Below are 27,209 nucleotides of genomic sequence, written 5' to 3' on the forward strand. Positions count from 1 at the left end.
CTTGGGGACAAACTGGGAAGGAGACTCAACAAGCTGGAGGGCAGGCCTAGGAGTGACCCTCGCCAGTCAGACCACCTGAGAGCCTCGATGTGCACCTGTGTGTCAAGGGCACCACCAGGCTTTTCAGCCACATTTCTACTAAGAAGGAATAGCATTAGGAAGAGAATCATTTTTTAAGCAGGAAAAATAGTAGTGAGAACCAGAGTTTACATACCAAAAGTAGACACACTAAAAATATGATAGTTTTGTTTTTTGATACCAGCAGGTTCCAAGTTGGACGTCTAAAGGGTTGTCATGAAGGACCTGAAAGAAAAAGTTGAACTCTCTGAAAAAAAGGCAGAATGAAAAGCATTATGATGTCACTGATCAAGATATTCATGTTCAAGATGTTATTTTATGTACGATTAAAAGAAAAAGACAGCCATGCATTTCCTTAGATATCCTCAGATATCTGATGTGTTGAAATTCTCGAAGGTTACAGAGTCGGCCCTGTTTTAGTGACGTCCCTGGCCTCTAACTACTCATGTATTAATAAAAACAAAACATTCTTCTGAAAATAATACAAGTAAATATGCAAGCCTTGATCTTTATATTTACTTTGTACTATCCTTTCCAAAGTAGCTTCTTCAGGTATAAAGTAGATGAAGTCCAGTAAAATGTCTTTCTTTTATATCCAGGGTCCACCACTGATCCCGTCTCCTGGGGAGGAGAACACCCCTGGCGCCTGAGAATATCCTTCCCCCCACTAGGAAACTTCTGGGCTCAGAGTTTGAGTCCTTTTACTCAAAGCATTAATTTTACAGGTAGTCCATCACATGACTATACTATAAAGACACATACTATAAAGACATACTATGCGGATTCAAATTTTATTTCTCCTCCTTGCTAATCTGAGCAAATTATTTAAACTATCTGTGATCCAGTTTCCTCTTCTCTGCAATAGGGATAAAAATCATACCAGTCTCCTAGAATTATCAGGAGGATTTGTGCAATGTGCTTATTAGCACGCTCTGTCATTTAACAAGTGCCAAATAGATTTTATCTATTTTCAAAATCATTCTTATTATTGTATGACTTCTGGGTTCCACTGTAAATGTCAGATTGTCTGGGTGGCGATTGTGTGTGAGTGTGAAGAGGAAAGTCATGGGAAAGCTGCTTCTCGGTGTGAACAGAGACTGCACTGGTGTTTAAGTACAAAGATTTATAAGTGTGAATGTCTTCAATTTGCTTATGAAAATAAAGCCATTTCTAATGAACTTATGTCTTAAATAATTTCAAATTTATGGAAAAGTTGCAAAGATACTGTTTGCCCTTCACCCAGTTCTAACATCTTATATAACCACAGAAAATATTTGCTAATTAACCTGAATGTTCTGATTAAATATTTAAAATGTATTTAAAAATAGAAAAATCTCTTTTCTTAAATAAAATTATAAAAGCAGATTGTATTATATAAACCTAACTGTACATTGTAATATATAGTATGCGTCACACACAGTGTAATAATTTATAATTATATAAAATATTGCTCTTCTCCAAGAATTTGCTTCAGTGTCTCAATGAGACCTACCCTACCAACTGGATCTAAATTTGCAAATAAACCTACCCTAGCATCTAAAATCCCTCGTACCCCATGCATTTCCTTTCTCCCGTAGCGTTTATCTGTCTAAGCATACTACAACATTTATTTATAGATAATGTTCATGTTTATTGTTTGTTCTCCCCCCCTCACTACAGTGTGAACTCCTGAGGTAGGGATCTTGTCTGGTTTTCCCCAGGTATGTCACCAGTGATTGGAACTGGGCTTTTCACCTACTGAGTCTCAGTATTGAATTTGTGACTAAATGAAACGAGAGTAAAAATTTTGGAAAACTTATCCAAAATACTAATAAAGTAATTTTACAGGTGTTTTGTAATCCATAACTTTTTGTATGATATAGACTTTCTGATTATGCACATAATCACAAAACTTTTTTAAATGGATCTTTGTGCATGCATTATTGAAAAGACATCAGTAATGAATTTATATGGAAATGGTAAGGTGCATGTGAGTGCTTGCACGTAACAGAGCCTGAACTTTTTGTTCAGACGTCTGTGGCTCCTCAGGACCTCCTTCACTCATCAGAGCTAGTCCACAATGCTCTCAGTTCTTTTTCCTCCACTTTTTCCCTTCCCCTTAGACCTAATATGTCTTCTCTTGATACATCCGTCTAATGGATGATTTCCCCCTTTTCATACAAGACTGCCTTTTTCTTCTCTCCACTTCCGTGCGTAGGCAGGCAGCTCGGGGCCTTTGTTCCACACCTTGGAGCCCCTGCCCGTGCCAGGTGCACGTGCGGATTGTGCTGCTTATCTAAGACGTGGAGGAAAAGCCTCTGCAGTCAGAGCTAAGTGTCTTGAGGATCTTTACCACTACCCAAGCTTTCTGCCCTCATACAGAATGTGACTAGGAGAAATAGGGCCTAAGTTAAGTGATCAGTAAGAAAAACAAACTATTTCCTGGACAACTGAGTGGAGGCTTTAGGAATGGTGTTTCAAGTGTGGCCACAGTTCTAAGGAGCAGATTGCTGCAGAAGGCTGCTCCCCCAGCCCCCGTCACTGGTTTGACAAATGGTTTCCAAAAAGCAGTGATTTATCATTTCTGATCTCTTAACGAAATACACAAATCATATACAATTAACCTTAATTTAATAAATACATTGGCATTCTTTTTCTAGTGTTGAAAGCATATGAGAATTCCAAACTACCAGAAATGATTAAGTCATCTCTAATGCATCTCTTCAAAGCAGGGCTTATGTTTTTGTAAAAAGGACGGATTTCTGCCTACTATTCAGTTCCAACCAGTTCATATTCAATTATGAATTCAGTATGTGAGTTTTGTTAAGTACAAAATTACAGAAAGGCTCCCTAATTTGATGGAAACTTTTCTTCTTGAAAAAGAACAGGTACTAAGTATTTTAAGTCTGTGGATCATATGATTTTTGTCACAATTCTTCAGCTCAGTGTTTATCACATGAGAGAAGCTGGAGATAGTATACAAATGTACATGCCTCATTTGTTCCAATAAAACTTTATTTACAGATAGGTAGTGGGCTGGATTTTGTCATAGTTTGCCTGTCTTTTAGTCTATAGTCAAACTAGATAAAGCTATATTTTGGTTTGGTAAACCTCATAATTACATTCAAGATTATATCACTTTTGTATTTAAGGGAGTACAGTAGGCTAATTTATCTGACTTATGTAAAGGCATAGCTCTAACCACAAAGGTAAGGAAGGACTGAGGAAATTACCTAAATAATTCAGATATAAAAGGTATCTCAAATATTCAGAAGTACTGTAGCATAAACTGTGTTAATTTTTGTTTCAATATTTCAGTATCCTTGCATTATTTTTTTCCAATGCACTTCCTATAATTTGGCAATGAAACTGGGTAGAGAAAATGGTCATAGTAAAACAAAATCCATAGATTTTATTTTTCTCTTGTTTTCCTACTGTGGCTAAGAAGGTGGGGACTGTAGCTTTGGGGCCACTGAGATACCAGTGTGGTCATGTGGGGTTCCAGGAGGTCGCTTGCTGTCCTTGTGTGATGGCTGTGTCCATGGACACCGTCAATCTAAAGGGTGTGACAGATGGTCATTTTGTTGTAGTAAAAGGGAAGCAAACAGGAATTGTGGCTCAAAAGCTTAAAACTAAAATATTGATGGTATTCAATAAAATTTTGGAAAAATTTCATTGAGCTCTCCTAAACCAGGATAAATTAGTGATTGTCAATCTTTATTTTTTTCCAGATGATGTCTTGTTGTGCTATATTAAGAAAAATATCTAGATTGATTTTTATAATAAAACCTTAGCCTAATAAATAGTTTCTCCAGTTTAACCAAATTAACAACTTGGGAGTACTTTTCAGGAATAATTCATTTAGGAAGCACTTACTAAATTCCTTCAGTTGAACTGGATCCTTAATTTACACATTATTTATTGAGTCTACTTCTATTCAGTTTTTAATTAACATGGAATATTTCTTCTTTTTCAAGCTACTTATTCTTGTCAACCACTCAAAGTTTTTTTGTGTGTGTGGGAATGAAGTTGGTGTACAGTATTATGTTGGTTCCAGATGTACAACACAGTGACTTGATGATTATGTACATTACTAGTTGCTTGCCGTGATAAGTGTCGCTCCCCATTACCACACCAAGATATTGCAATATTATTGTTATGCTCTCTGCTGTACCTCCATTCCGATGGCTAACTTATTTTACTGTTTGCTGTTTGTACCTCTTTCTCCCCTTCACCTATTTCACCGACCCTCCCACCCCCTTCCCTATGGTAACCAACAGTTGCCTATATTGCAACCAAAGTTTGCAGTCATAGAACTGTTTAATTTATCTTTTACAAAATTCCATAATTAGCCTTTATCTTTCAGATTTTTCTGTGTTTCCACAACTTTTTGTGAGACTTCATAACAATTTAGAAAATGCATTAGTGAATTGCTTTATTGCTAAAAATGAAAATCATCTAAGAGACTTATTCACATATGAACTAGTTTTCCAAATATTGTTTTGGAATCTAGGTTGGGCAGAAAATTACTGGTCTTTTCTCATCATAGTATATAAATCGCATCAGTGAATATTTATCAGTTGTTATGCAAGATCTTTCCAAGACCCCACAGAAGTGAAGACAATGACTTATTCTCAAAAAAAAAAAATGAAGAAGTGTGTGCAATTTTAAGAAATGTTATTTTCAATGTTTATAGGTGAAAAGAATTATATGATCAGACAAATATAAAAAGAAATCTCAGTAAATAAAATTCAACTACTGTCCTTAACAGTTTCCTATCAGCATATGCGGAAGTATGCGGGCATCTGGCAGAGCAATGATACCCGCTCTAAGGGGGCTCATCTCGGATTCCTTTTCTGTCACTTAGGATGGATGGTGTGCTTCCCATCAACATCTTTGCACGTGGCTCTTCTCGTGATTAGCATTTTCCAGTTGGCTGTTCCTATTTAAAGTTGCAGCTCATGATCATGAAATGGAGCTAGTATAACTCAATGCGAGAGGATCTTGCACTTGTGGGAAAAATGAAAAGGAGGAACCAGATACACCTGTCTGACTGAAACAACAACAAAAATATATCCACAGAATGGTTTTTCAAGACACTGAACATTGGACAACAAATAACAGGGATGCTTGAGGGACAGGAAGCCAAGGGGGCAAGTTTGTGATGGTTCTAGAATTCTGTCCTGAGAGAATTTCCAGTGGTTATTTATTTGCTTGTTTGCTGATTTATTTATTTATGGTTTTAAGTTCTTATTTGGGGGTTTTAAATTATTCTTTATATTCATATATTTTAAATATTATTTCTTTTTATTTGTATTATTATCTCTATTTTATAATTCCTCTTTCAATTCTATCTTTAAATATATTTACGTATGTTACTTGAAAGTGTCTATCCTTTACCAGAGAGGTAATGCTAGACTTTTGCATGTGTATTAGCCAATGCTGGTATCTTCTTCTTTCTATAGTTAAAAAAAAAAAGCAGCAGAGCTTTGGAGTTATCAGTCTTGAGAAAGACTTGCACCTCATCCCTACTGTCCTGGATTACCATGTTCAAAGCCAATTCTGCAACCTGGCTCATGATCAAACGAAAAGCCCAACGGGGGGCTCAGTGAATGAATCTACCTGCTATTTGTTCTGTGCAATTAACCTGTGAGTTACTGGAGGATTATGTACACTGGGCTTTTTCTCTAGTCACCTCTGTTGATAATAGTTTACTGCATTCTAGCAGCACCCCCCTCTGTAAGCGCCTCCTCTGAATCATTTTGGGAAGGTGGCAGCGCACCCCATCCAGGTGAGACTGAAGTCCTAAGGTCCTCTGCATGAATACTGAGTTGCTAGGGCGTTTCTTCCCCTGGCAGAGGCTCTCGGTGGAGACACAAATCTCACTACTGTCCCAGACCAGAGGGCACTCCGGACAACTAAGGCTGTTGAGCACTTCCGTAGTAAGGGTTGCCGTCAAACCTCGTATCGCACTGCCTCTCCCCAGTCACCCCTCAGAGACCCAGTGCTGTCACCTACTCAGACGGCCATCCAGGGCCTTCAGAGCTCCCAGGCTCTGATGGCAGCGGGCCTTCCGTGGCCCACACTGGCATCTGCAGTTTGGGCTTCCCCAGTTTCACGTGCTCCCAGTGGCTGGCTTCCAACGCGGGGAATGGCTTCATCACACTGCCACCCTCCCAGTTTTTCACCACGGATTCCATTCCCTGATGACCCTTATTTCATTTAGTCCAAGCAAGGATGACACTAGTTGAGATCTGAGTAGATCAAACTGATCTGTTTATGATTCTCCAGAAGCAGATATTTTTCTTCCCTTCCTTTGCCAGGCAATGGACTCTTACGTTCCTTGAGTCTTAGTTAAGGGCAGCTCTGGGGCTTTTCCTCAGTCTAGCCCAGACCTCCAAAGAATTAATTGATATACTTGTGCTTGTGTAGTTTTGTTTATTTTTATGTTCTTCTAATGCCCACGGTGAATTGTGGATTACTGCTGAGCTGTCTCTGTGCTCTTTGAGGACAGTAACCGTCTGATTCACCTTTTAAATCCTCACGCTTGAGCACAGTTCTGAGGATATAGGTATTCAGTTGAAGTTTCATGATTGCCTCGCTGTGTAATGATTCTTTATACAGCATAAGAGTTTTAAAAATTGAAGAAACACTAAATTCGTTCAATTTCCTTTAATGAGTATTTGTTATTAAAAAAAGAGGTAAAAAGTCTTGTTTCCAAGTGCAAACCACTTATTAACTTAAACCTTGAGTTTTCGAAATTACCTAGTTTTGAAGTAATTCTCTTCACAACTGAAAAATGGTTTTATTGAAATGTTTGAGATCAAAAACATGTATTGCAAGAAGTAAATGACAAACATTTCAAGAGTACAAAATAAGTTGTAGAAATAATCTAATTCACTGGTAAACCCACATTGTATTAGAAATGTGCAAAGCCCTGTGAAATAAAAGTTTTGTTTTTTTAATACCGAGCACCAATTCTGATCACTTAGCTCCCTGTGGAGAGGTATTGCTTGCACGCATTTTATGTATCCCTTACATAAGTTCAAGGCTCAATCTTCTCACTGGGATGAGAGCTCTCGCTCTGAGATTTGTATTGAACTGTAATGAATCCGGTGACAAGGATTTTCTCTGATGGATCCCAAAGTTAGCCAGAACTTTTAATCTCAAAATGGAACGGAAGCTGTTCTATTTCCCTCAGTCCCTAACCCGCAGGAGGCTGACCCCACAGTTCCTTCATGTTCCTCATTCAGAAAAGAAAAGGTTACATTTGCATTCAGAGTCATTCAATGATTGTTTTTGTGCTGATGGTTCATTTCCTGAAGTCAGTTTCTCTCATCATTTTCATTTAAGCTCAGGTTATCAATTTAGGATTGTAAAAATTTTGTTGAGGGGTTTCTGGATTTTCACTGTGAACGACCTTCCCTTGATCGTCTTCTAGATCCTGATTAGGAAGAAAGGAGAACATAGAAATTGCAAATGTGGTAAAACTTTAGAGTTTAAGAATGTGATATTCTGTGCGTGATTGTATCTGTAAAGACCATCATTTCTTATTGTAATAAACATTAGGCTATGTTATCTTAATAATACCCTCTGTTTATGATTATGGAATAAAGGTTATTTCTTGATCAAAGGCATATGAAAATAATTTGAAGCTGGATAATTTTCTTTAGGATATTTGGATGAATTTGGATGTTTAGAAGATATGCTGGTAAAACTTTCAGTTAAAAATATTTGTGCAGTTGATTCTTTAATTTCAAATGTCCACGTTGGACTGGCCTCTAATGCATTTATAAGCCTCACAACTTCTTCTGATGATTAGTATGTAATTATTTTAGAAATTCCAAACTTGTCACTTTTTCTAAGTTCCACAAGGGAAATCTTTGATTTTCGAATGTATCAGAATATAAGCTAACCTAAGTGGAAGATAAGAAAATGTGTATAAGTATAGTTATGAAGAAAATGATAATGCATGAGTGATATATGCATATATATATATATATCTATACATTACATCAAAATTTTATACATAGTTATATTAATAATTTTCTGTTTGTATGCAGCCCACCTGCAACCTACTTTTGCTTGTCTCTGCTACTCAAGGATTTGTCTTCAACTTAACCCTTCTAGAGTCTTTCTCATTGGTTCAAAAAACCTCGCTGTTTACTTGAGTATAATCACCTTTGCTTTAACATACGTTCCTCTTAGATTTTACCAATAGTGCGGAACATGAACAATGTATATTTTGATTCTTAGCATCAAAGTACTTTGCCTCAAAATTGGCTAACTTTTTAGTGAAAGACAACAAAGTCCAAAAAATGTATTATTAAAACATTCTCCTTTTCTTTGGTTTCTATTAACAGGACAAAATGCATCATATGCGTGCATTCTATAGTCAACATTTTTACCTTGGACTTTTCTGCTGGCTTGTACCTTCTTCACAGGTGTGTCTAAAATTAAATGATGACAGTTAGAAATACCTTGAAATTATGGTTAACATCAGACAGGAGACCATAATTAAGCAGGAATATATAGGATCATAAAACACGTAGATTTTCTTTGCAGTAGTGAGACTTATGCATTGGCAACAGACCAATACACATTTGTTTTCCGTATATTGTGATGAATGTTCACTATTTGCAAAATACTGCTTCATTATGGCATTTGGAACCCCATAAATGTGCCATTTTTTTGTATAAAGTGACTTACATGACTTTTTCACCTTTTTGTATAAAAAGCATTGTTTTACGATGAAAGGATATTTAGTATTACATAAAGTTTAGCAGTTATAGCTTCCCAGAGATGTCTACTCCTTTTTCCAGGCATTTCTATTTGTGATGTATCAGACTTGTGACTCTGTGAAATTCTCATAAATTAAATCACGATTACCTTACAGTATGTGGGAACCGCAAAATAGCTTTGTCCTAAGAAGTCTAGAAATAAAATAAGCAATTCAAAAAGCATGTGCCAACATATCCCTAAATTGAAACCCACTGTAATAGAACCATTTAAAAATTAACTAGTCAAAAATATTAAAGCTTTCATATTTAAGAATTTCAAGTGTTTCATAACTATGCAGTCTTTGTTGCAGTTGTAAAATATTTGCCAATTCCTTATTTCTCTTTAAACTCATCAACAAGACCACCTGGTAGGCCTAAATTCATGTTTTCACTCTATTGTTGAACATTTGAGATCTTAAGAGAAAATGTGGTTCTTATAGTCACTTCATTGGTCTGCTCACCCTGCTTAATTTTTTTCTCTCAATTTTAACTTCCAGCTTTTAAAGATAATCAATATTCAACAGAGGTCAAAACATGTCTGTTTTGTGTATTTTTGAAATTCTTTTAAATTCCACACAATGTAAAGTATGAAACTATCACCCCCAGTAATTTTGGCTGTAGGACAGCAAGGAAAAAGAGACATTTAAAATTCTTTAGGAAAAAATCTGTTCCTGTCTACATGGCACATTTGCAACATGTCTTTTTTTCCACAGACTAAATGTGAAATGTACAACCATTTATGGCACCATATTATTACTATAATGAAGTGCAGAACTATAGGGAACCTCACTAGAAAGAAGACTGGGGGAAAGTTTATGTGAAACAGGAAAGTCTGAATGATGTTTAAGTGATAATTATCCAATTGTGGATCCAATTGATACATTTTTCCTTAACTTCAGGTTTATTTGGTTGCAAAATAACAGCTTATCAAATACTGTCATTAAAATATGGATCTGACCTTTAGTGAGTAAGACCATTGTTTGTAATGAACTTACTCAATTCCAAGTAATAGTTTTTGTACAATTTGAAACAGGATCCTTTTCAAAACACTTACACCCAGATTTTCTTTCATACGCTTGGCAGCATCTAATTAAGTGAGCAAGTAACCTATTTGTTATCTTATTACTATTTTCCTCTGATAATAATAAAATAAGGCATGTTCATTATGGCAGACGTCTTTAGAGGAAAGTTAGAATCGTGTGCAGAAAGTCAGGTCGGGTCCCAGAGGCTCTGTGCTATCTCAGAATGAATGAGAGTCGTGTTAGGTCACGCTGAGCAAAGCAAAGGGTGGGAAGATAGACCTATCATATGAATGATCCATGCAAATGCCCCTTTCTGCCACGTTTCATGAAACATGCAAAGTGCTTCAGCCCACTAATTTCAAGATTTTTACATTTCATGATGTAGGCATAACTTTGGAATTTAAAATAGGGTGTAAAAGGTTATTTCATTGACCATGTTAATGCTCATCACCCATAATAATGATAACAGCTAGCACGACTGAGAGTTTATATGCAGCAAGCATATTCCAAGTGCTTTTCATATATGAACACATTTAGAGGTAGGTAACACTATAAGCCCCACTTTTCAGAGGGAAGCACCAAAGCAGAAAAGAGTTATTTTACTTCATTTAGGCTGAGTCGGATCTCAGATTGGAAGACAGACCTATAGGCTGGTTCCCTGTTTTCTACATGTTATATCGGCAGGTTTACCAAAACCTTCTAAAATGATTTTTTTTTGTTGCCATTCCCTTTTCCAAAGCCTGATATTCTCTTCTAAGAGCTTTGGCAGTTTCAGCAAATATAATTCCACCTAAGATAAGCACAAAAAACTCTGTGCATTTCATGAAAACATTTCTCAATCACTCTCAAGTATTTCAGTGACAAGTCAACAGTATTAGTACGAAAGGGTCACTTAGCCGTATTAATAGTCCTGACTTCAGTGATTGTGGAAAATTCTCAGTGCATCAAAATGTACTATTATGTACCCTCATGTGAGCAGTTCACAACATAGAATACTACAAGCTTTAAGGTGAAGACCATGATTTAGATATAGATTCATTATCTATACTCTGAAAGAAAAAATAGCCAGTCTTGCATGACACAATCTTTATTTACACCAACTTCCTTGTAAATCGCTATCTCTTAGTATCTAGACCAGAGGACATTTGTAACTCGTGATGACCCAATGTTTTTTTTTTATAGGACTGGAAGATAGAAAACGAGCATGTCCGACTCATGTCCAGATACTAGTGACTATATTGTTTATGTGGTTTTTCCCTATGAGAAGCAAAACCTTGCAAATATTTTGATAACAGTTTATGATGTGTCATTGTGGAAACTGATGCCTTATAGCTCTGTAGAGAGGCCAAATCCTGGGAACTAAATAAGTCAGCCTCTGGGATAAAAAGAAACAGGAGTTAAGGAACCCTGAAAACTAGAGTATCATATGCTTCACTTGTGGCAGGTGTATCTCTTGGCTGAAGTCATTCTGAAGTACCTAGTTCATTGTTTATAATCAACTTGTTAACAGAGGCTCATTTAAAAGGAAGAAAACACACTTACCTTCAGTTGAAGCCTAAATAAATGTAAGCAATATATATATATATATACAAGTGCAGCTACTAATTGACTCATTCTCTAAAAAGCACTGCCATTCTACAAAGCTGTTTACTATGGCAGGGACTATAAAAAAAAAAGAATTCAATTTAGCCTTTGTAATGTTTTGGCCTCTTCTCAAATCCCTACATTTTCCTAGCACAGAGCTAAGCATTTGTGAATTCTGTATGAATCATACAGGAATCCTTGGTAGTATTATAGCTTTAGCTCTGCAACATACTCCTGTCAGTCCAAAAGGAAATCTTGTATTTTCCAGATACATATCTTTATATTGAGGAGAAATTCAACCACTGGTTGAATAAAAATTATTTATTTTTGCTATTACTGAACAGTCTCCACATTATAAGAGATTTTAACCTATATTAAAATAAAGAATAGAGAAATAATAATTGCCAAAAATATACAGTATCCCAAGAGAATTTACATCTTCTTGAGTGTAATGATACAATTTAAGCAGAAAAGCCACCTGAACCATAATTTGGGTAAATATCAAAATTCAATTGTATTTCTCAATTCATAGTGTATTTCAAGGAGCGTATTTGGTTTCTAAATTTAAGTACTTATTTATATAAAATAATTTGTCATCTAAATACTTTTGCTCTTAATAAGATGAACTGGAAATTCGTTTACTCAAATGCCAATTTCCCAAATTATATTTTACTAGCATTTATTATTTCTTCAAATAATTACCAGAGTTTGTATATGGTTTTGAATTCTTTTTTTTCTTGTTTGCTTTTAAAAGTAAGTCCTTTTCATGCCATAGACAGAGTACATTCCATACTTTAAAGATTAAGATTAATTTCATGTGCAAAATAATTTACATCTCCAGGCATAGATTATCACTCAAACTGTTAGAAAGAACAGATACTCATTCCCAAGAATGTAGTTTTGGAAAAGAGAACCACTAAATGCACTTTTTTTGCTAGGTCTATGCACTTAAAAGAAAAATCCATAAACATGCCTTTTATTATTGTTGTGGGGGCAGTGAATAATTTTTTTTTAAATATAAAAGGTATGTCAATTTGGCCTTCTTTAAACTACTACCAATTGAAAAAGTATTTAAAGTATTCCCCTTTCACATACTTAAAACATCCTTGCAATTATCTGTATCAGAGCAAAAAAAAAAAAAATATTCATTGCTCCCCAAGCTTCATACCATAGAACTTTTTAAAGACTGTTTACCCTAGTAATCATTTCTTCTTAATCACTTGAACTACCAATGAACAAATCCATCTGTTAAGCCTGCACATAATATTGTCCTTTTAACCTACTTAAAAGTCTGAATGTTCAGTCTTTAAAAAGTTGAAGATCTCTGTCACCAGAACCCTGTTAGGTGGGTTAGTCGTTGTTTCCCCTTTACTAACCTCCCTGAAGCAGTCTTTTAATTTCTTCATCTTCGAATAAATGCCCATCACCACCTTCAATGAATTTGGTGACCTTGGTGACCTCTGAGAGGATACACGTTTATAGCAGAGATTGGTTTATGTAATACAGGACAGGACACTTGTTGTGACAGATGATGGCATCTGCCCAGCAATGAAGTCTAAACCAATGCTCAGTTCTTTCTGAGTTTTTAGTTCTGTTTTTGATAAACCAAATTTCTTATAAAGCTGTTGAATAATACATAACAAATACATAACAAAACAATCACTGTAGCTGTCATTGAGTTTCATCCCCTGTGGACGTTTTTGTTACCCTGGTACGGCACTTAAACAAGGAATGAGATGGAGTAGGAAATATGCCGAAGGCCCAAGACTCTTCGGGACTTGGACACAGACAGCTTAAGTAAGGTCACGTTCTTATTGTTCTAGACATGCTGACCTTCTTGCAACAATTTCTTCAGAGTTTCTTCTGTTTCTCCTCCACCGGCAGAAATCCTCGTGTATTTTATTTCAGGACCTAAAGGAAAGACAATTTTAAGATGGTCTAAAACAGGAATAGGCAGGCTTCCTCTGTAAAGGGCCAGCTGGGAAGTATTTTAGACTTTGTGGGCCGCATGGTCACTGCAGCGTGGCAATAGCCATAGACACTGTGTAAATGAATAGCCGTGCTGTGTTCCAATAAAACTTTATTTACACAAGCAGGAGGCATGGGCTGCAGTTGCTGACTCTTGTTTAAACAAATACGTATAAAATAGCTGAATTCAGAATTTAGGCCAATTCATTGGTGGGAGACTGATACAGAGGCATACTAAAATCATTGATCCATTGTCATATATAAACTTGTGTATATTTTGGTATATAGATATGGTGACCTTAAGCTTAATGGAAAAATCAAAAGAGGGAATGACTTTTACTCTAGGATTCAGTAACTCATTGACAAACTGCAAGGTGAAGATAGTATGTTATGTAATAGGTATGCATTACACATAACAAAAACACTCGTGGATACATTTGTCCACAAATTCCCAATTCACAGGAAAACACAGATTATATAATTTCTGCCAAAAAATAAGTGAGTAACCGCCATTAAAATGACTTAGTTTTTCTAATGAGTCTTACGGTGATATTTTAGAATTAACTGTGGCTTGAACTTTTTAGCCCAGCTATAATGCCATATATGGACGGATTAAAGGTTACCTGTAATGATCCGTTCTTCCCTTGTCTGCTTTTCAGTTATTTCCACAGGCACTCCATCAATGATCTTAGTGTATTTTTTAACAATTGGTTCTGAAAGTAGGGGAGGAAAACTGCATTTGATCGATCTCCTTATGGTATCTGAACTTCCGTAAGCTAGACGTTTTAATGATTAGGTCTATTTCTTAAAGCAATACCATTTAGATTGCAATCAAAATCATTTTGGAAACATATCTCAAATAAATTCCAACAGAGACCTAAAAGGTAGTGATTGTGTCCTGAGTCCTGGGTTATGGAGAGGACCGTTTGACAAGCTAATTTTCTCTGTCTACTTGTTTTCTGACTGGATTTCCTGACGGGAATGACGATTCAGTGTGAATTCAGGGAAATACATGCCATTGCAGCGGGAATCCTATATTAAGTCCTAACAGTAGTTTCTTAGTCAGTTGACATTATTCTTTTGTGTTGACATTATTGTTATTATTATATTTCATAATCATCACTTGCATATGCAGAGTAATGACAATTTTGTTGGGCCTGGTGACTTAATGGTTAATTTAATTCCCATTAGATACATTAAAAAACAAGCTATGTTTTCTCTGGGTAAAAAAAACTCATAATTGAGAAAATTATTCCCCTAATTTATATAAAACAAAAGCGCAAAGAAAAAAATCAGATGATCAATGTATTTAGACCAACAAATACATTTCAAATATTTTAAGATAATCACAATGAACCTAACTAGACTTTAGGGTCCACACACACACCTCCACGGATCACTTCAGTTACACCTTCTTTAGTCAGTCTGAATTCAGGTTCACCTTCAATTTTGACCTTTGTTATTGTGGGTCCTGAAGCATTGTTTTAGGAGAAAAATTATCATGTTAAAGCAATCCTTTAAATTTAGCAGAATAGGAAACTTATTTCAACATTTGGTATCACTCAAATGTCAAAGTACTTTTCAGGAATTATGAAATATGTTTTAAACAATTCCCATTGTTTTCAAAGTAGGTGGTGTTTATGAGAACAAATGACTCAGTCTATGGGTGTATTAATAAAATAACTTTCATCTGCTTTAGCATTTAAACTGATGGTTAAGTCCATCCATTAGTTCATAGTTGTAAAGTATGGTCACAGAAAATATTATATGTGCCTATCCTTTGTGAGTCATACAGTATGTATGTATAAATTTGACTTGCTCCGATAATGAGTAGCTCTTATTTACCATACTGACAATAGTCTGTTATGCTTTACATATTACATTTTTAAATTTGATTTTTATTCATTCTTACACTTTTTAATCAAATGCGCATAAGACTGAACATTAAAAAATCTCAGCTTTATACATACCTTTAGGATACTGAATTTCAGATTTTATGGGCATATGGATTTGAATACTTACCTTCTACATGTAAATGAAGCAAAAATTAATGAATGAATTAATTAAACAATCCTTCAAATGCAAAAGTTAAACAAGTTACATTTGACTGGCAAAATGATTTTGAAAGATGAAATGAGAGAATCATTTTGAATGTTAGAAAGGTGATTACTACATTAGTTAAACAAGACTATTTCATAGAGGGGAGGAAATAAGTTCAGTACATTTAACTCATACTGTAACACCCTTCAGTAGTCGAATGTAACTATATTTGCTTATCTTTGAGAGGATTTATTCACTTGTCCAGAAATTGTACAGAAATGTACACCATTACCCAGAACTCATAGTCTAGAATAACCTAAAATAATGAAAACAAGAGTATAGTTCTTTCAAACAATAAATATTTCATATCATAATACTTGATCTTTGAGACCAAGGGACATTGAGTGTCAAACGTAGGGTAAAGTTTTTAGGGTGTAGAAGTTCATGAACACCTAAGAAGTTCATGAACACGGTATTGGTTAATAAAATATGCAGCAAATAGGCATTTCTTTAGAAGAGCTTAAATTCTAAATATCCCTTGTCATTATACTCTGAGAAGGCAAGGATTTTTATCAGGTTTTTTTTTTTTCATATATACTCCCAGCACCTAAGAGAATGCCCAGCACAATAATGGGTGCTCAGTAAGTATTTGTTAATTGAATTTCACTTGATTTATTTTTGATTCTAAAAATTGTTTAAGTACATCTTCACATTGTATTTTGGAGTCTAGTATATTTAGTTAAGAATTCAAGTCACCTTGAATTCTGCAACAGTTCAGTGAGAAGGAAATGCCAGTAGCAATCTTAGATCTGGACAATTGTAACTGGTTGCCAAGATCAATATTTGTTTCCTTCATTATGTTACATAGAAGTAAAACTTCTGAATTTTTGGAGAGTTATTAATGCATATGCTCGTTCCCTTTATAGAAGAACCGGGGTAGAACTGACGCTCCACAGATGTTCCTAATTGAAGGAAGATGAACGCAATAGAATTCCTCTGGCAAAGACTGGGCAGGCAGATGGGCTGAAGGAGCTTGACAGAAAAGGTAGGAATCTTTGAAAATAAGAACAGCATATGGGAGTGATTTCAATTATAGGAACATTATATGAGTGATTATACAGAATTTTAATGTATCTAATTTTTAAAAACAGAATTTAAAAATCCCTTGTATTACAAAGGGCCATTTGATCATTTTTCACTAAAGTGACCAAGAAACATTTTTCTCAGAAATGTCTGTGATCTAATTTCTCCTAAAATTCTCTTCATCAATATTTAAAAGCAGTCAAATGACCATAGGTGTAACATTAAAAAAAATAAGTAGGTACAGATTTCAAATAATACCTCAATTACACATCAATGAAGAAAAATAGGTAACTAACTGCTGGAAAATAAACTTTTATCTATGAGTTTTCCAACATCTAAGTTTTAAGTTAAGGCTCGCTTTTACAGACGTAGATAAAAGTATTGAAGAAATCACCATCTCAGTTCATGAATGAGAAGAAATATGAAAGTCAAAGGTAATTAAAATGGTTTTCTTGAGATTCAGTTGAGAACATGATCTATTCTTTCACTTGGAAGACTGTTTTTCTATCGTTCTTGCAAAATGTAGAAGATAATATGGTCTTTTCTCTGAAGCAAGTCACATAAAAATACTTAGATATGAAAAAAAATTCTTAAAGTCTGTCATAATAATTAAGATACATTAAATGAAGGTGACATCAAAGATAGTTGGGGTCGGCTAACACAGATGGGAGGGGTAGAGAAAAAAGGGACTGCTTGTTTAATGTTCTAGTCTGAAACATCAGGAGAGAAGGATATATGTACCTATTTAATATATACATTTTATGTCTATAAGAAGATGTATATTCTTATATATGTAAGTTCAGGACTTAAGGGTTGTAAGGTTTGACTCCCTACACCCAGCTACTTATTCCCTCTTCTTTTTCTGGTATACTAATTAAAAAATGTATCACGTGTGGCTATAATTTTAAGAGCTTTCACTGGTGTGCAGCTTTTATGCTCTCTTAGGTTGGATGAAAAATGCCTGCACTTTTTTGGAATAGCTTCTTGTAACAGCACAAGAGAGACCCATGTGGGCAGAATGGAAATAAAGTGAAAACAGAGTGTAGCCTCCGAAGGAGTCACTTAGTAAAATGCTCAGGGTTCACTCGTTCATTGAATATCTGGGTACTAGTGGTAATGCAGCGGCCAATTAGGTTCAAATGAAGTCAGGTACAAGCAAATGTACTGAAAGTTTTAGGAGTACACCATCTACTTTTCTAAATAATTTGCATTCTGCAATTACTTGAGCATGCCATCGATGTAGAAATATTTAGCATGTTAGTTTCAAAAAGAATGTAGATACATTCATAGGAATAAGTCTATTACAAGGACCATGTACAACATTAATTTTTACCTTCGGTTTTGATAATAGGTTGAAGACTGCCTTCAATCACTTTAATTTTTGGTTCCACAACTTTGGTTATAATTTTAGTTGCTGAAAGCATAGAAAGTGGAACATAAATGATGTTTATAATAAAACAACCTGAACAAAATTGTCCTTTTTTTTTTTATTTTAGTGGGTACTGAGGTATCAGATGTGGTGTCATGTTCAGGCAGTCGGATTTAGAAAATATGCATGGTACACCATCTAGGATCTTCTCATGTCCAGATGGCGAACTCGGAAGTCCAGTGACTTGGATTTGTTCCAGTGAAATATATACTCACTAAGTGAGGAATTCTATCTAGAAATCTATGATTTTGAACTGCACCACTAAAGCTCTTTACCTTCTTTGGTACTTCTTGAAAATATTGGCTGCATAGTAACAGAAGACAAACAAACATGATTAATTTCATGTAATTCATCATATCTAAAATTGCATCATTGCGTTCTTTCTCAGTTAGGAGGAAAAAAATAGAAAGAAAAAGACTCAAGATGCTGTTCATGCCTTCAATGACAGTGATATTGATAGGAAAATAGGAAAACTAGTTCAGAACGATTAAAAGTAAAAACAAATTTCAGCCAGCAAGATAATGAGCTCTATGCAACAAACATGACATGATCCGTATTTAAGTTATTAGCTAAAATGTCTTTAGCTTTCAACTTTATCATCACCGTTATCATTTTTAAAATTTAAAGGTATGTATTTTAAATTAATGTCATCCACCCAACTAAGACAATCATGTGCAAAATATATTGAAAATATCAGCCAGCTCACTGGTTGGCTTTTGATCATAGAGATCAATTAGAAATATGCTTCTGTAGCCATACAACAAGGGCTACTGGCTCTTTGCTATTTCTAGTTAGAAGCCTTAAGAGATGGTTCCATTAGGTAATGGGCTGTACTAATGCTAAATGAACCATCACAACAGGTGGTGTTGACACATTCAAGGTGAGATGCTAGCACAGTTGGATTTTCTATCACAGTGTCACCTCTGTTTTCCGAAATGTTTAGCTGTGTCAACTTTTTAAATTAATATGGCTTCTACGCCTTAACTGTGACTCCGTCAGTCAAATCAGATTTTCTATCTTGAGATTGCAAATTATGAAGCTCTGAAATATAGCAGATCTGTGCATCCAATTATTGGTTCCACAGGGATCTTGCCACAGAGGAAACTTCCATGAAGGTCAAATCCAGAGACCTCTGCTGCTACTATGAAAATGGGCTAATTACTTTTAGCTTTAATTTTTACTTCCTGTGAAGGAACTTGAAGTACAGTATGTTTAGGTGGTTGTAGTTTTGTTTCAGTCTTGCTTTTCTGAAGACTTGAATAGTTTTGACAGGCCCTGGCATGATTAAGGATTAAATACTGATTTTATTCCAGTCCACCTCAAATCGTATATATTTGACAACATATACTAAAGTGCATTTCTTTACCATGCAACTTAAAGTGTCTGGTATTTGGGGGACAGGAATATTATGTTGTAAGGAAGTGAAAGAAATTTCAGAGACAGGTCAATAAAGGAACATAAAAAGGGAATCTTTGGTTCGGTTACTCTCTGCCTTTATTTGAAGTATGCTTCTAAATAACAGCATGTCTAGGTGGGAGGAGTTAAAGAAACACCTGGTATGTTTGCTGGAAGGTAAATCTCAGAGCTGTTTAAGAGCTCTGAGTGGTAGGCAAGATTAAACCGGCCTAACTCCATAATATGTAACTTATTCTCTGTGAGTGAGATGCAGCTTTCATGGGGATTTAATAAAATAAAGGAATTGTAATATTTTGTTCCTGTAAGCAAAATATTGCACTGACATATATGTAAAGTGGTGGACCTATCATGGATAAAGTGGGAAAGATAAAGACATGGATACAGATACTCATCTTCAGTGGGGAAGGGTGACATAACAGTTCTGATGAATAGAGCCCATGAGGATTCTTTAATTTGATGTAAAATATTTCTTTAACGAGATTACATACTTCCATGCTGGAATTTATACCATGTTGAGTTGTAACTGTTCCAACCGAGTCTTGGAAACAACGTTGCACTGGCCCGGTACTCAAACTACATTTACTTGACTACAATCAGTGTAAGAGCAGCACACATTTTGTTTTGCTCTTCACAGCGTCTTTACTCTTTTTCTGTAACTAGTGTAAATATTAAGGCAAGTTTTCTTAAAGAACAGGATGCCCATGGTACAAACTAGAATAATTTTCTAGCCATGATAAATGTGGGGATTGAAGTAATGCTTTAGCTACCGATCCATTTTGAGGGTTTAATTGTAGAATCACAACAAAATGAAAAAAATTTCTGCTTTGAAAGCTACAGTGAAAGAAAGAAAGAAGACAAGGATGACAAAACTACATTGAATAAGAAACACTGTGAGTTATGTTTATGAGAATGAAATACCCTTTCCTTCGTTAAGTAATAGAGGCTCCATTTTGATAATCTGGTACAGTCAGGAATAAAAGACCCTTGGAATCTAGAAACTTTTTATCTTGGAACTAGAATCTAGTTTATCACCTGGCATGATTTTTCTTCCTCTGTTCAGTTTTGGATAAGGAGAGTTTTTGAACTACCAGCTCACACACATTAGGGTGGAATGAGCTACAAATCTTTGAGCAACGTCATTTCTGCGTCCGCACATCTGAATTTTCAGATAGCTCTGGAGTGCCTTTGGGTTCTCTCTCCTCTTTGTATATTTGTGTGTCCTCTTCCCCCCTGCCGCTTTGTCCTGCTAGCTATTGCATTTCACTGAATATGCTATACTCTCCCATCTTGCCATTTCTGTGTTTTCGGGTAAGTGAGGAAGTGATTCATTGGGGTTGAAGGGTGTGGCCTGGCCTGAGAGGGCTCTTTCAGACTGTTTCAAGCCCTGCTTCAAGTGGGAAGTGATATGCCATTGTTTGGAGTTCTGAATCCCAGATTATCAATAATCTCTCTTTGTAAATACAAACAAAATTATTGCTTTCTTTTCCTTGCATCTTGCCACGTCCGTGTGGCAGGTATTCATTATGTACTTACTGTAGACAGTCATGGGGATTTCTTTGAAGGTGCTACCACGAACAAACTGAAAATAAATACATTTAGTGCCGTGAAAAGTAGCAATTGCATTAACAAAATTATGTCACCATTTTAATTCTTACTAAGGTAACAGTGGTGAAGATATTACATTTAATAGATATGAACTTTTTATATAAACCACTGTGCAATATCCTGCTGTTAGGCCATTTAGCATAAAAATTAACTGGATTTGTTACTCAGTCTTAAAAATTATAGAATAGTTAATCCAATGTTAGTTATGTTTATTAAATGATATGCCATATATTTTCCAATACTTTGACCCAACAAGAACCAAGGTGTAAACCCTTCCTTTGCCTTTAGCTACTGTGACCAGTGACAATTTTTTATAAGTAAATACTTTATCTTTCCCTTGTATTCAGTAGCAAAGGTATTATCTGATGATAAAAAGGTTGTAGTTTTTTAAAAATCTATGTCTTATCTTTCCAATTGGACTGTAAGCTTTTTAAATAAAGGGCCGTATCTGGTTCAATTTACTATTTCCTAAAACACTTAATCCACTGTGTGGCCCCAGGTAGCTTTTAATAGATACTTGTCCGATAAAACCATAAAGATATCATCTCATTTATTTACAGGTGAGCTAGTGGTACATAATCCACAAAGCAATCAAGCCCAGTGCACATCTACTTATTAAAGTATACATGTCTAGTCTCTTATGTCAAACACACAGTATCTGTTCAACACATTAGAAATAAATCAGATGATGATAATTTTCTGTACCTTAATTTGAATGTGTTTGATCAGTTTATTAAGTATTTCCAGCAGCTGATCATTTCCAACAGGTGTGTCTATGAAAAAGAATATTAAATGAATAGTGGTAACAAAGTGTGAAATAAATATCCAGGATTCTATTGAAAAAGATACAGCCCATTACTGAGCCCGGGAGTCACCAACCTGCTGGGTAGAGGAGTTTATCTACGACATGAATGACGCCATTCGTCGTCATGATGTCAGATTCTTTTGATTTCAGTTCATTCACCAGAAGTGTGTCGTTTACCTGTCAAACCAGGTGATAATGTCAATGAGAAATTTAATGGAAAATGGACATTATGATAACTGAACGGTGGACGAACGCCATCATAAATTCACACTAGAGAACTTACTCCTTTCAGGTAGATTTTACTCCCTTGTGTGGTCTTTAAAATGTTAGTAACACCAGGTTCGAATCCCTTTCCGATGAAAACTCCTGGTGTCAGGTGGTAAAGGATAATGTTTTGAAGAGCATTTTTGTCTCCTAGCAGGCAAAAATACATATTTAGTTAACAAAATGTTCTAGTTTTAACATTTTTGGTAGTATAAAGGCTGAGGAAGAATATTTCTTTGTCTTTCACTATTTTTTTCCACACTTATTTCTCATCACGTTATTTTCTCTCAAATACGTTTCAATGTTAGGTCAACAGTCACATACAGCCCACTTCAGTCAACTCAATCAATATATTATTCAGCTTTCTGGGAGAAAAAAAATGAAATGATTTTTGAAATTGTGACTATTGCCTTTTTTGTCACCTTGTAATAGAAATAATATAACTGAACATTGAGCCCAACAAACAACATGGCATACGAGTTAACTAAGAACCTTAATGAATGACCCTCCACAGACCCCTGGGGCATTAAAGGAAACTAGAGCTAGACATGAACGTGAAGGAGTGGACATTTTTGAGGCTGATATCTGGGTAGAAATGCTTGAGAGAGAAATGAGATCCTTAAATCAAGGAGTAAATATCTGGTATCCACTTTTACTCACCAATCAGAATTTCTCTTTCTTCATTAGTCATTCCCTTAAAGGCATCATTGGTTGGGACAAATAAAGTCCAGTCCCCGGGTCGCGTCAGGAGCTCTTTCAAGTCTGCAGCTTCCAGCAGGTTGAGGAAGATGCTAAGCAGGAGGACATTTGTTTATTTTGTTAAATTTAGGCTGCGGTATGCTCACCCACAATGCGTGGAGTAGAACATCCGCGTGTCACGGAAAGCATGAGAATATTCATCATGCGTTTTTATGTTTCAAGTGCACTTTACCTGTTAAGAAAGTTTCATTATGTGGAAGTTATTTAAGTTTGCCTATGACTTCTGAACTTCCTAAACTTTGTTTCTACCCAGTAAAACTTGATGAGGTCATACTTCCTAACAAAACAGAAGTGTGAGTTTTTCCTTTAATATCCCACACAAGAGTCTTTGCTAGTATATACTACCATTTTTAAAAAAACTTAATTATAAAAAAATTTGCAAGGAGTAGTTGAGACAGTTGGATTTTTGCACGCACTGCATCATGCTATGGGGCACAGGAAGCAAAACAAATAGTGTTAAGAACATGTTTTAATTGTGAAAACATTGCATGGAGTTCTAAATTCTATTCTCAGCAACACTGAATGCATTTGAGAATGCTAACCGTACAACAGAAATATGCCCCTAGTTCTCATTCTTTTGTGGAGGTGAAACTAATAAGCTTACCTAAAGCGCTTATCTTGTTTTAATTTTTCATGGAGGGATTTCTCTGCTGGTTTGATGATCTCTTGGAATATATGAATGGCACCATTTCTTCCTTGCTTGCTTCCTCTCACCATGCATGAATTTTCAACACAGACAGCCTAGTACAGAAAAGAAAGATACAGCCGTCCAGTTCCTAACTTGAAATTCCCCATGTGGAAGCGTCTGGATTGACGCTTCTAAGGGGTCACCTGACCTCCTAGGCCAGAGGAAAGAGCCTCTCTCCTCTGTTTGTCAGACCTGCACAATCTGTCCTCATGTTTCTCATTCAACCAGTTTCTCCCCTACCCCTCAAGCCACACTATGTGTCAAGTTGGTAGTTTGGTCAGTAAGTCACGAAAATTCCATAGAATTTCACTTGTACATTTTCCGTCACTCCTTCCTAGGTTCTAATTATTCTTCCAGACCTTCTTTAGGAAACTTTAACACTTTAACTCTTTTGTACACTCTATAATCATAAGTTTCCTGACTTCTTGTGATTTTTCACTAATATTTACTGTATTTTCTTGACTCCAAGACCCTCTCAATTATAAGTCAAATGATTGATTTAGGTATAGCATCATTGAATGAATATAATGTATGTATAATTGAGAGCCCAGCCCACCTTCTGCATCCTTTAAAATGTGGGTCTCAGTGTTTCGGAACTACAGAGAGCAGCTGCTGTGTGTCCGACTTCCTGTGGGACCCTTTAGCTGTAGCTACACACGTGTGGCCTGGGCAGAAACTGAACGGCATCAGGACTTGCACTATGATTTTCATGAGCAATATTTTCTAGAAATTTTCCCTCAGATAAAGTACATTAGAACCACTGTTAGAGCCCAGACATCTTTACATGTCTCAAAAGGTTCATCTTGAAAGTCATTCGAAGGGATACAGATGCTGAATGGGGATCTCACAGTAAAAGGTCACCCAACAGATTTGTCTATACAAAAATGACCTTGTAAACTGCAAAGGATTCTGTAAATCAGAAGTTTATTTTAGAGAAGTTTTAGTGATTTCTGGAACTGAAATACTTAATGCTTTAGGCTATAAAGTGATTTATAGTGAAACAAATTCACATTACCTGAATTTTTAATGCATAGGACTTTCTGTGCACTTTCCTCATAGTGTTTTCCCTCATCTTCCCATGAATATTTAGTATTAAAACCATATTAACTTATATTTTAAAATACTAATAAAATTCTGGGATATATTTGTTGTAAAAAACGGTCTTTTAAAAGTGCATGTCATTTGGCATGTAGACCGATGTGGATATTTTATCTTGCTGCGATTCACTTACCGTGCGATATACAAAGACCCTGAGCTGTTTGCCTCCAATGGTCTCAAGTTTTTGTCCGTTGTAGAGCTCACCAAGGCCAACCTTTACTTTCAGTATGTGATTCTGCAGAATTAATTTGAGAAGGCGTTGATCCATGCTCAGAGTATCATCTATAAATAAATACCATAAGAAAAGTGATTATTTTATTTAGGAAGCATTGAAGTTTCTCCTGGTAAGAGAAAATCATGAAAATGGATAATCCCTAATATTAATGGTAATATGGATTCTACCCTCATATGAGTCAAGTAAATGCTCAAGGCTATGGTTATGTGCACCTGTTAGAAACTCTAGGAGTTACTTCATTAAATGACTATAAGATGGTTCCAAGCAGACCCAACAATAGATTTCACTTAACGTGAGTGCCGCCTAGTTTTATGTGGTCATTGGTAAAATTTACACTCCAGTGCTGGCCAAGATTTTTTCTGAGAACTCGATATCTGTTAGTCAGAAGAAAGACTACTAATGAATGATTTGTAAACTTACTACTGAACAGAAAAGGAGAACACACAACCTCTTCAAGGTGTAAATGGCAAAACATTTGGACATTGTTATTACAAAGAAGAAAAACTGTATTTCTAGGAATTTGGAATTTTTATTATTAATTTTCTATATATATATATCACAATTTTGTCTTTGGAAAAATGTAAAATAGATGAAACTAATTTTTTTTTAATTTTGGCTACAATTTTGCCGAACAATTTAAATATGTCTTTGTGGAATCACTTCTGGAGAAAGTGGCAGGTTGCTTGAATCTAAATACTGTTCTTGAAAAGTAGCTACTATGTAAAATAGTTTTTGCAATAATTCACATCCTAATATGGAAGTGTATATAGTCTCTTGTTTTCATTTATTTATAATTTGATACCTTACTAAATTCTGAGATGCAAATACACGTATTCTGAAATATTATTATTACGTTTATGTTAAATGAGAAAGTCAGATATCTGTTTCTTAAGATCCATTAATGCATCCATTATGTGTGCTGGAAATATGAATAGATCCACACAATAACTGAACACCCCTATCACAAACATCCACACCCTATGGACTATTGTAATGAAATATTTCAAAGTGGACATTTTAATAGAGACTACAGGGTGCTAAGGCATTGTGTGTGTAGCCACTGCAAAAGCTAGTCAACACCTCATAAGATATCTACTATTTCTTATTGCAAACAATCATGGCAAAATAAAACACGGGGTGCATTATGGGGATCAGGAACTACACGGTCCTGTACGTACCAGAAAATGCATTATTCACAGGTGCCAGCAAAGTGTATTCTCCATCTGGTCTCAGGGAAGATGCCAAGCCTAACTGGGCCACAAGGTCTGTGAAAGTGGTTTGCTGATTTCCAGCCAGCTCAATAACTTGTTTGGCTGTAAAATAAACCATCACCATCCCAAGCTTGTCATCATTATTATCATCATCATCGTCATGAAATTATGTTTTCTCTAAGCTCTCTGCCACACTAGCAGTGTGGCGAGGCACCCTGTAAGAACTCCAGCTTCCCTTTTTAGGGGATGATAATCACAAAGAATTTGAGTGGGAAAGTGTCTGTCTTCTTACTTTCATTTTCTCTAATTCTCTATTGCTTGTCTCTCCTCTCTTTCCTTGTGAGTGCCAGAGCGCTTGCATTTATCCAAAGCTGGTGATTTGCTTATGTCTTTCCTGCTGTTTTCAAGAAAAACTCTGGCACCATAAGAACCTTTATTAATATTAGGTGTTAGAGGCCTTAGCTCCACGCGTCGGATGCCCACCATCCCGCAGGCTGCCTACCGAGGGCTCAGCTTGCTGTTTATATTACGTGTGTGCCTCACGTGCCACTTCTCACAGTCACATCATTCTTCATGGACTTCATCTTAAGGCGTCATAACTGATCACCAATAGTAAGTGGGAGTATATGAAACTGTTGCTCACCAGAATCAGGAATTAGGACCTTGTCAATCAAATGGATGACACCATTATTTGTCACGATATCTTTTTTGTTCACCATCTTGATTCCATTGACTGTGATACTGTCACCATCACATCCAATCTCGATCGTGTTTCCTTCTAGAGTCTCAAAGACCGCGCCTCCCATAATGGCCTCTGAGCACTGGAGGGTGTTTAAGATGTGGTACTTCATGAGAGCTGCAGAACATGGCAAAAAAGGCAGGCTTTCAGACCAAGGGCGAGCTCATGTGACTTGCAAGGGGTGTTCCACTGGGGAGCTAAGTATTCCTAAGAAATGTAATACAGATTCAAGACCTAAGGGTCAACTGAAGGCTTTAAAATTCCATTTATGTTCTAGGAACGTTTTTTCCATCAACTATACAACAGGAAATAGCTCGGCTCGGTAGGAAGGAAGAAGAAAAGATCCACTGCATGACATGACTTGTGTAGTCCTAGAAAATGTGTTAGATCAAGTGCCTGCTCTCGTAAGAAAGTAATTTCTGAAGT

The 27,209-nt window shown here is 35.8% G+C and overlaps 1 protein-coding gene and 1 long non-coding RNA gene across 9 annotated transcripts in view; one reads left to right on the top strand and one right to left on the bottom strand.

Moving 5' to 3' along the window:
- Window positions 1-27,209, top strand: part of LOC118971283 (uncharacterized) — a 335,368-nt gene that overhangs the window by 217,291 nt on the left and 90,868 nt on the right. Inside the window, exon 4 of the long non-coding RNA XR_012128206.1 lies at window positions 16,378-16,496. This is a non-coding gene — a long non-coding RNA (uncharacterized lncRNA). The remainder of the gene's footprint in view (window positions 1-16,377; window positions 16,497-27,209) is intronic.
- POSTN (periostin) overlaps window positions 6,715-27,209 on the bottom strand; it is a 32,625-nt gene continuing 12,130 nt past the window's right edge. Inside the window, exons 8-23 of one of the 8 annotated variants that reach the window (XM_017650096.3) lie at window positions 26,688-26,900; window positions 26,012-26,146; window positions 24,732-24,880; window positions 23,417-23,553; window positions 22,714-22,844; window positions 22,073-22,203; window positions 21,864-21,966; window positions 21,690-21,757; window positions 20,913-20,958; window positions 17,868-17,948; window positions 14,799-14,882; window positions 14,035-14,124; window positions 13,277-13,354; window positions 12,820-12,903; window positions 8,466-8,507; window positions 6,715-7,501 (exon numbers count right to left, since the gene is read on the bottom strand). In XM_017650096.3, the coding sequence (XP_017505585.1) occupies window positions 7,464-7,501; window positions 8,466-8,507; window positions 12,820-12,903; window positions 13,277-13,354; window positions 14,035-14,124; window positions 14,799-14,882; window positions 17,868-17,948; window positions 20,913-20,958; window positions 21,690-21,757; window positions 21,864-21,966; window positions 22,073-22,203; window positions 22,714-22,844; window positions 23,417-23,553; window positions 24,732-24,880; window positions 26,012-26,146; window positions 26,688-26,900 (1,610 nt within the window). In that variant the 3' untranslated portion in view covers window positions 6,715-7,463. The remainder of the gene's footprint in view (window positions 7,502-8,465; window positions 8,508-12,819; window positions 12,904-13,276; window positions 13,355-14,034; window positions 14,125-14,798; window positions 14,883-17,867; window positions 17,949-20,912; window positions 20,959-21,689; window positions 21,758-21,863; window positions 21,967-22,072; window positions 22,204-22,713; window positions 22,845-23,416; window positions 23,554-24,731; window positions 24,881-26,011; window positions 26,147-26,687; window positions 26,901-27,209) is intronic. The other 7 variants (XM_017650097.3, XM_017650099.3, XM_017650098.3 and 4 more) reach the window with 7 other exon arrangements.

Source organism: Manis javanica, chromosome 1, assembly GCF_040802235.1.
Source record: "Manis javanica isolate MJ-LG chromosome 1, MJ_LKY, whole genome shotgun sequence".
NCBI lineage: Eukaryota > Metazoa > Chordata > Mammalia > Pholidota > Manidae > Manis > Manis javanica.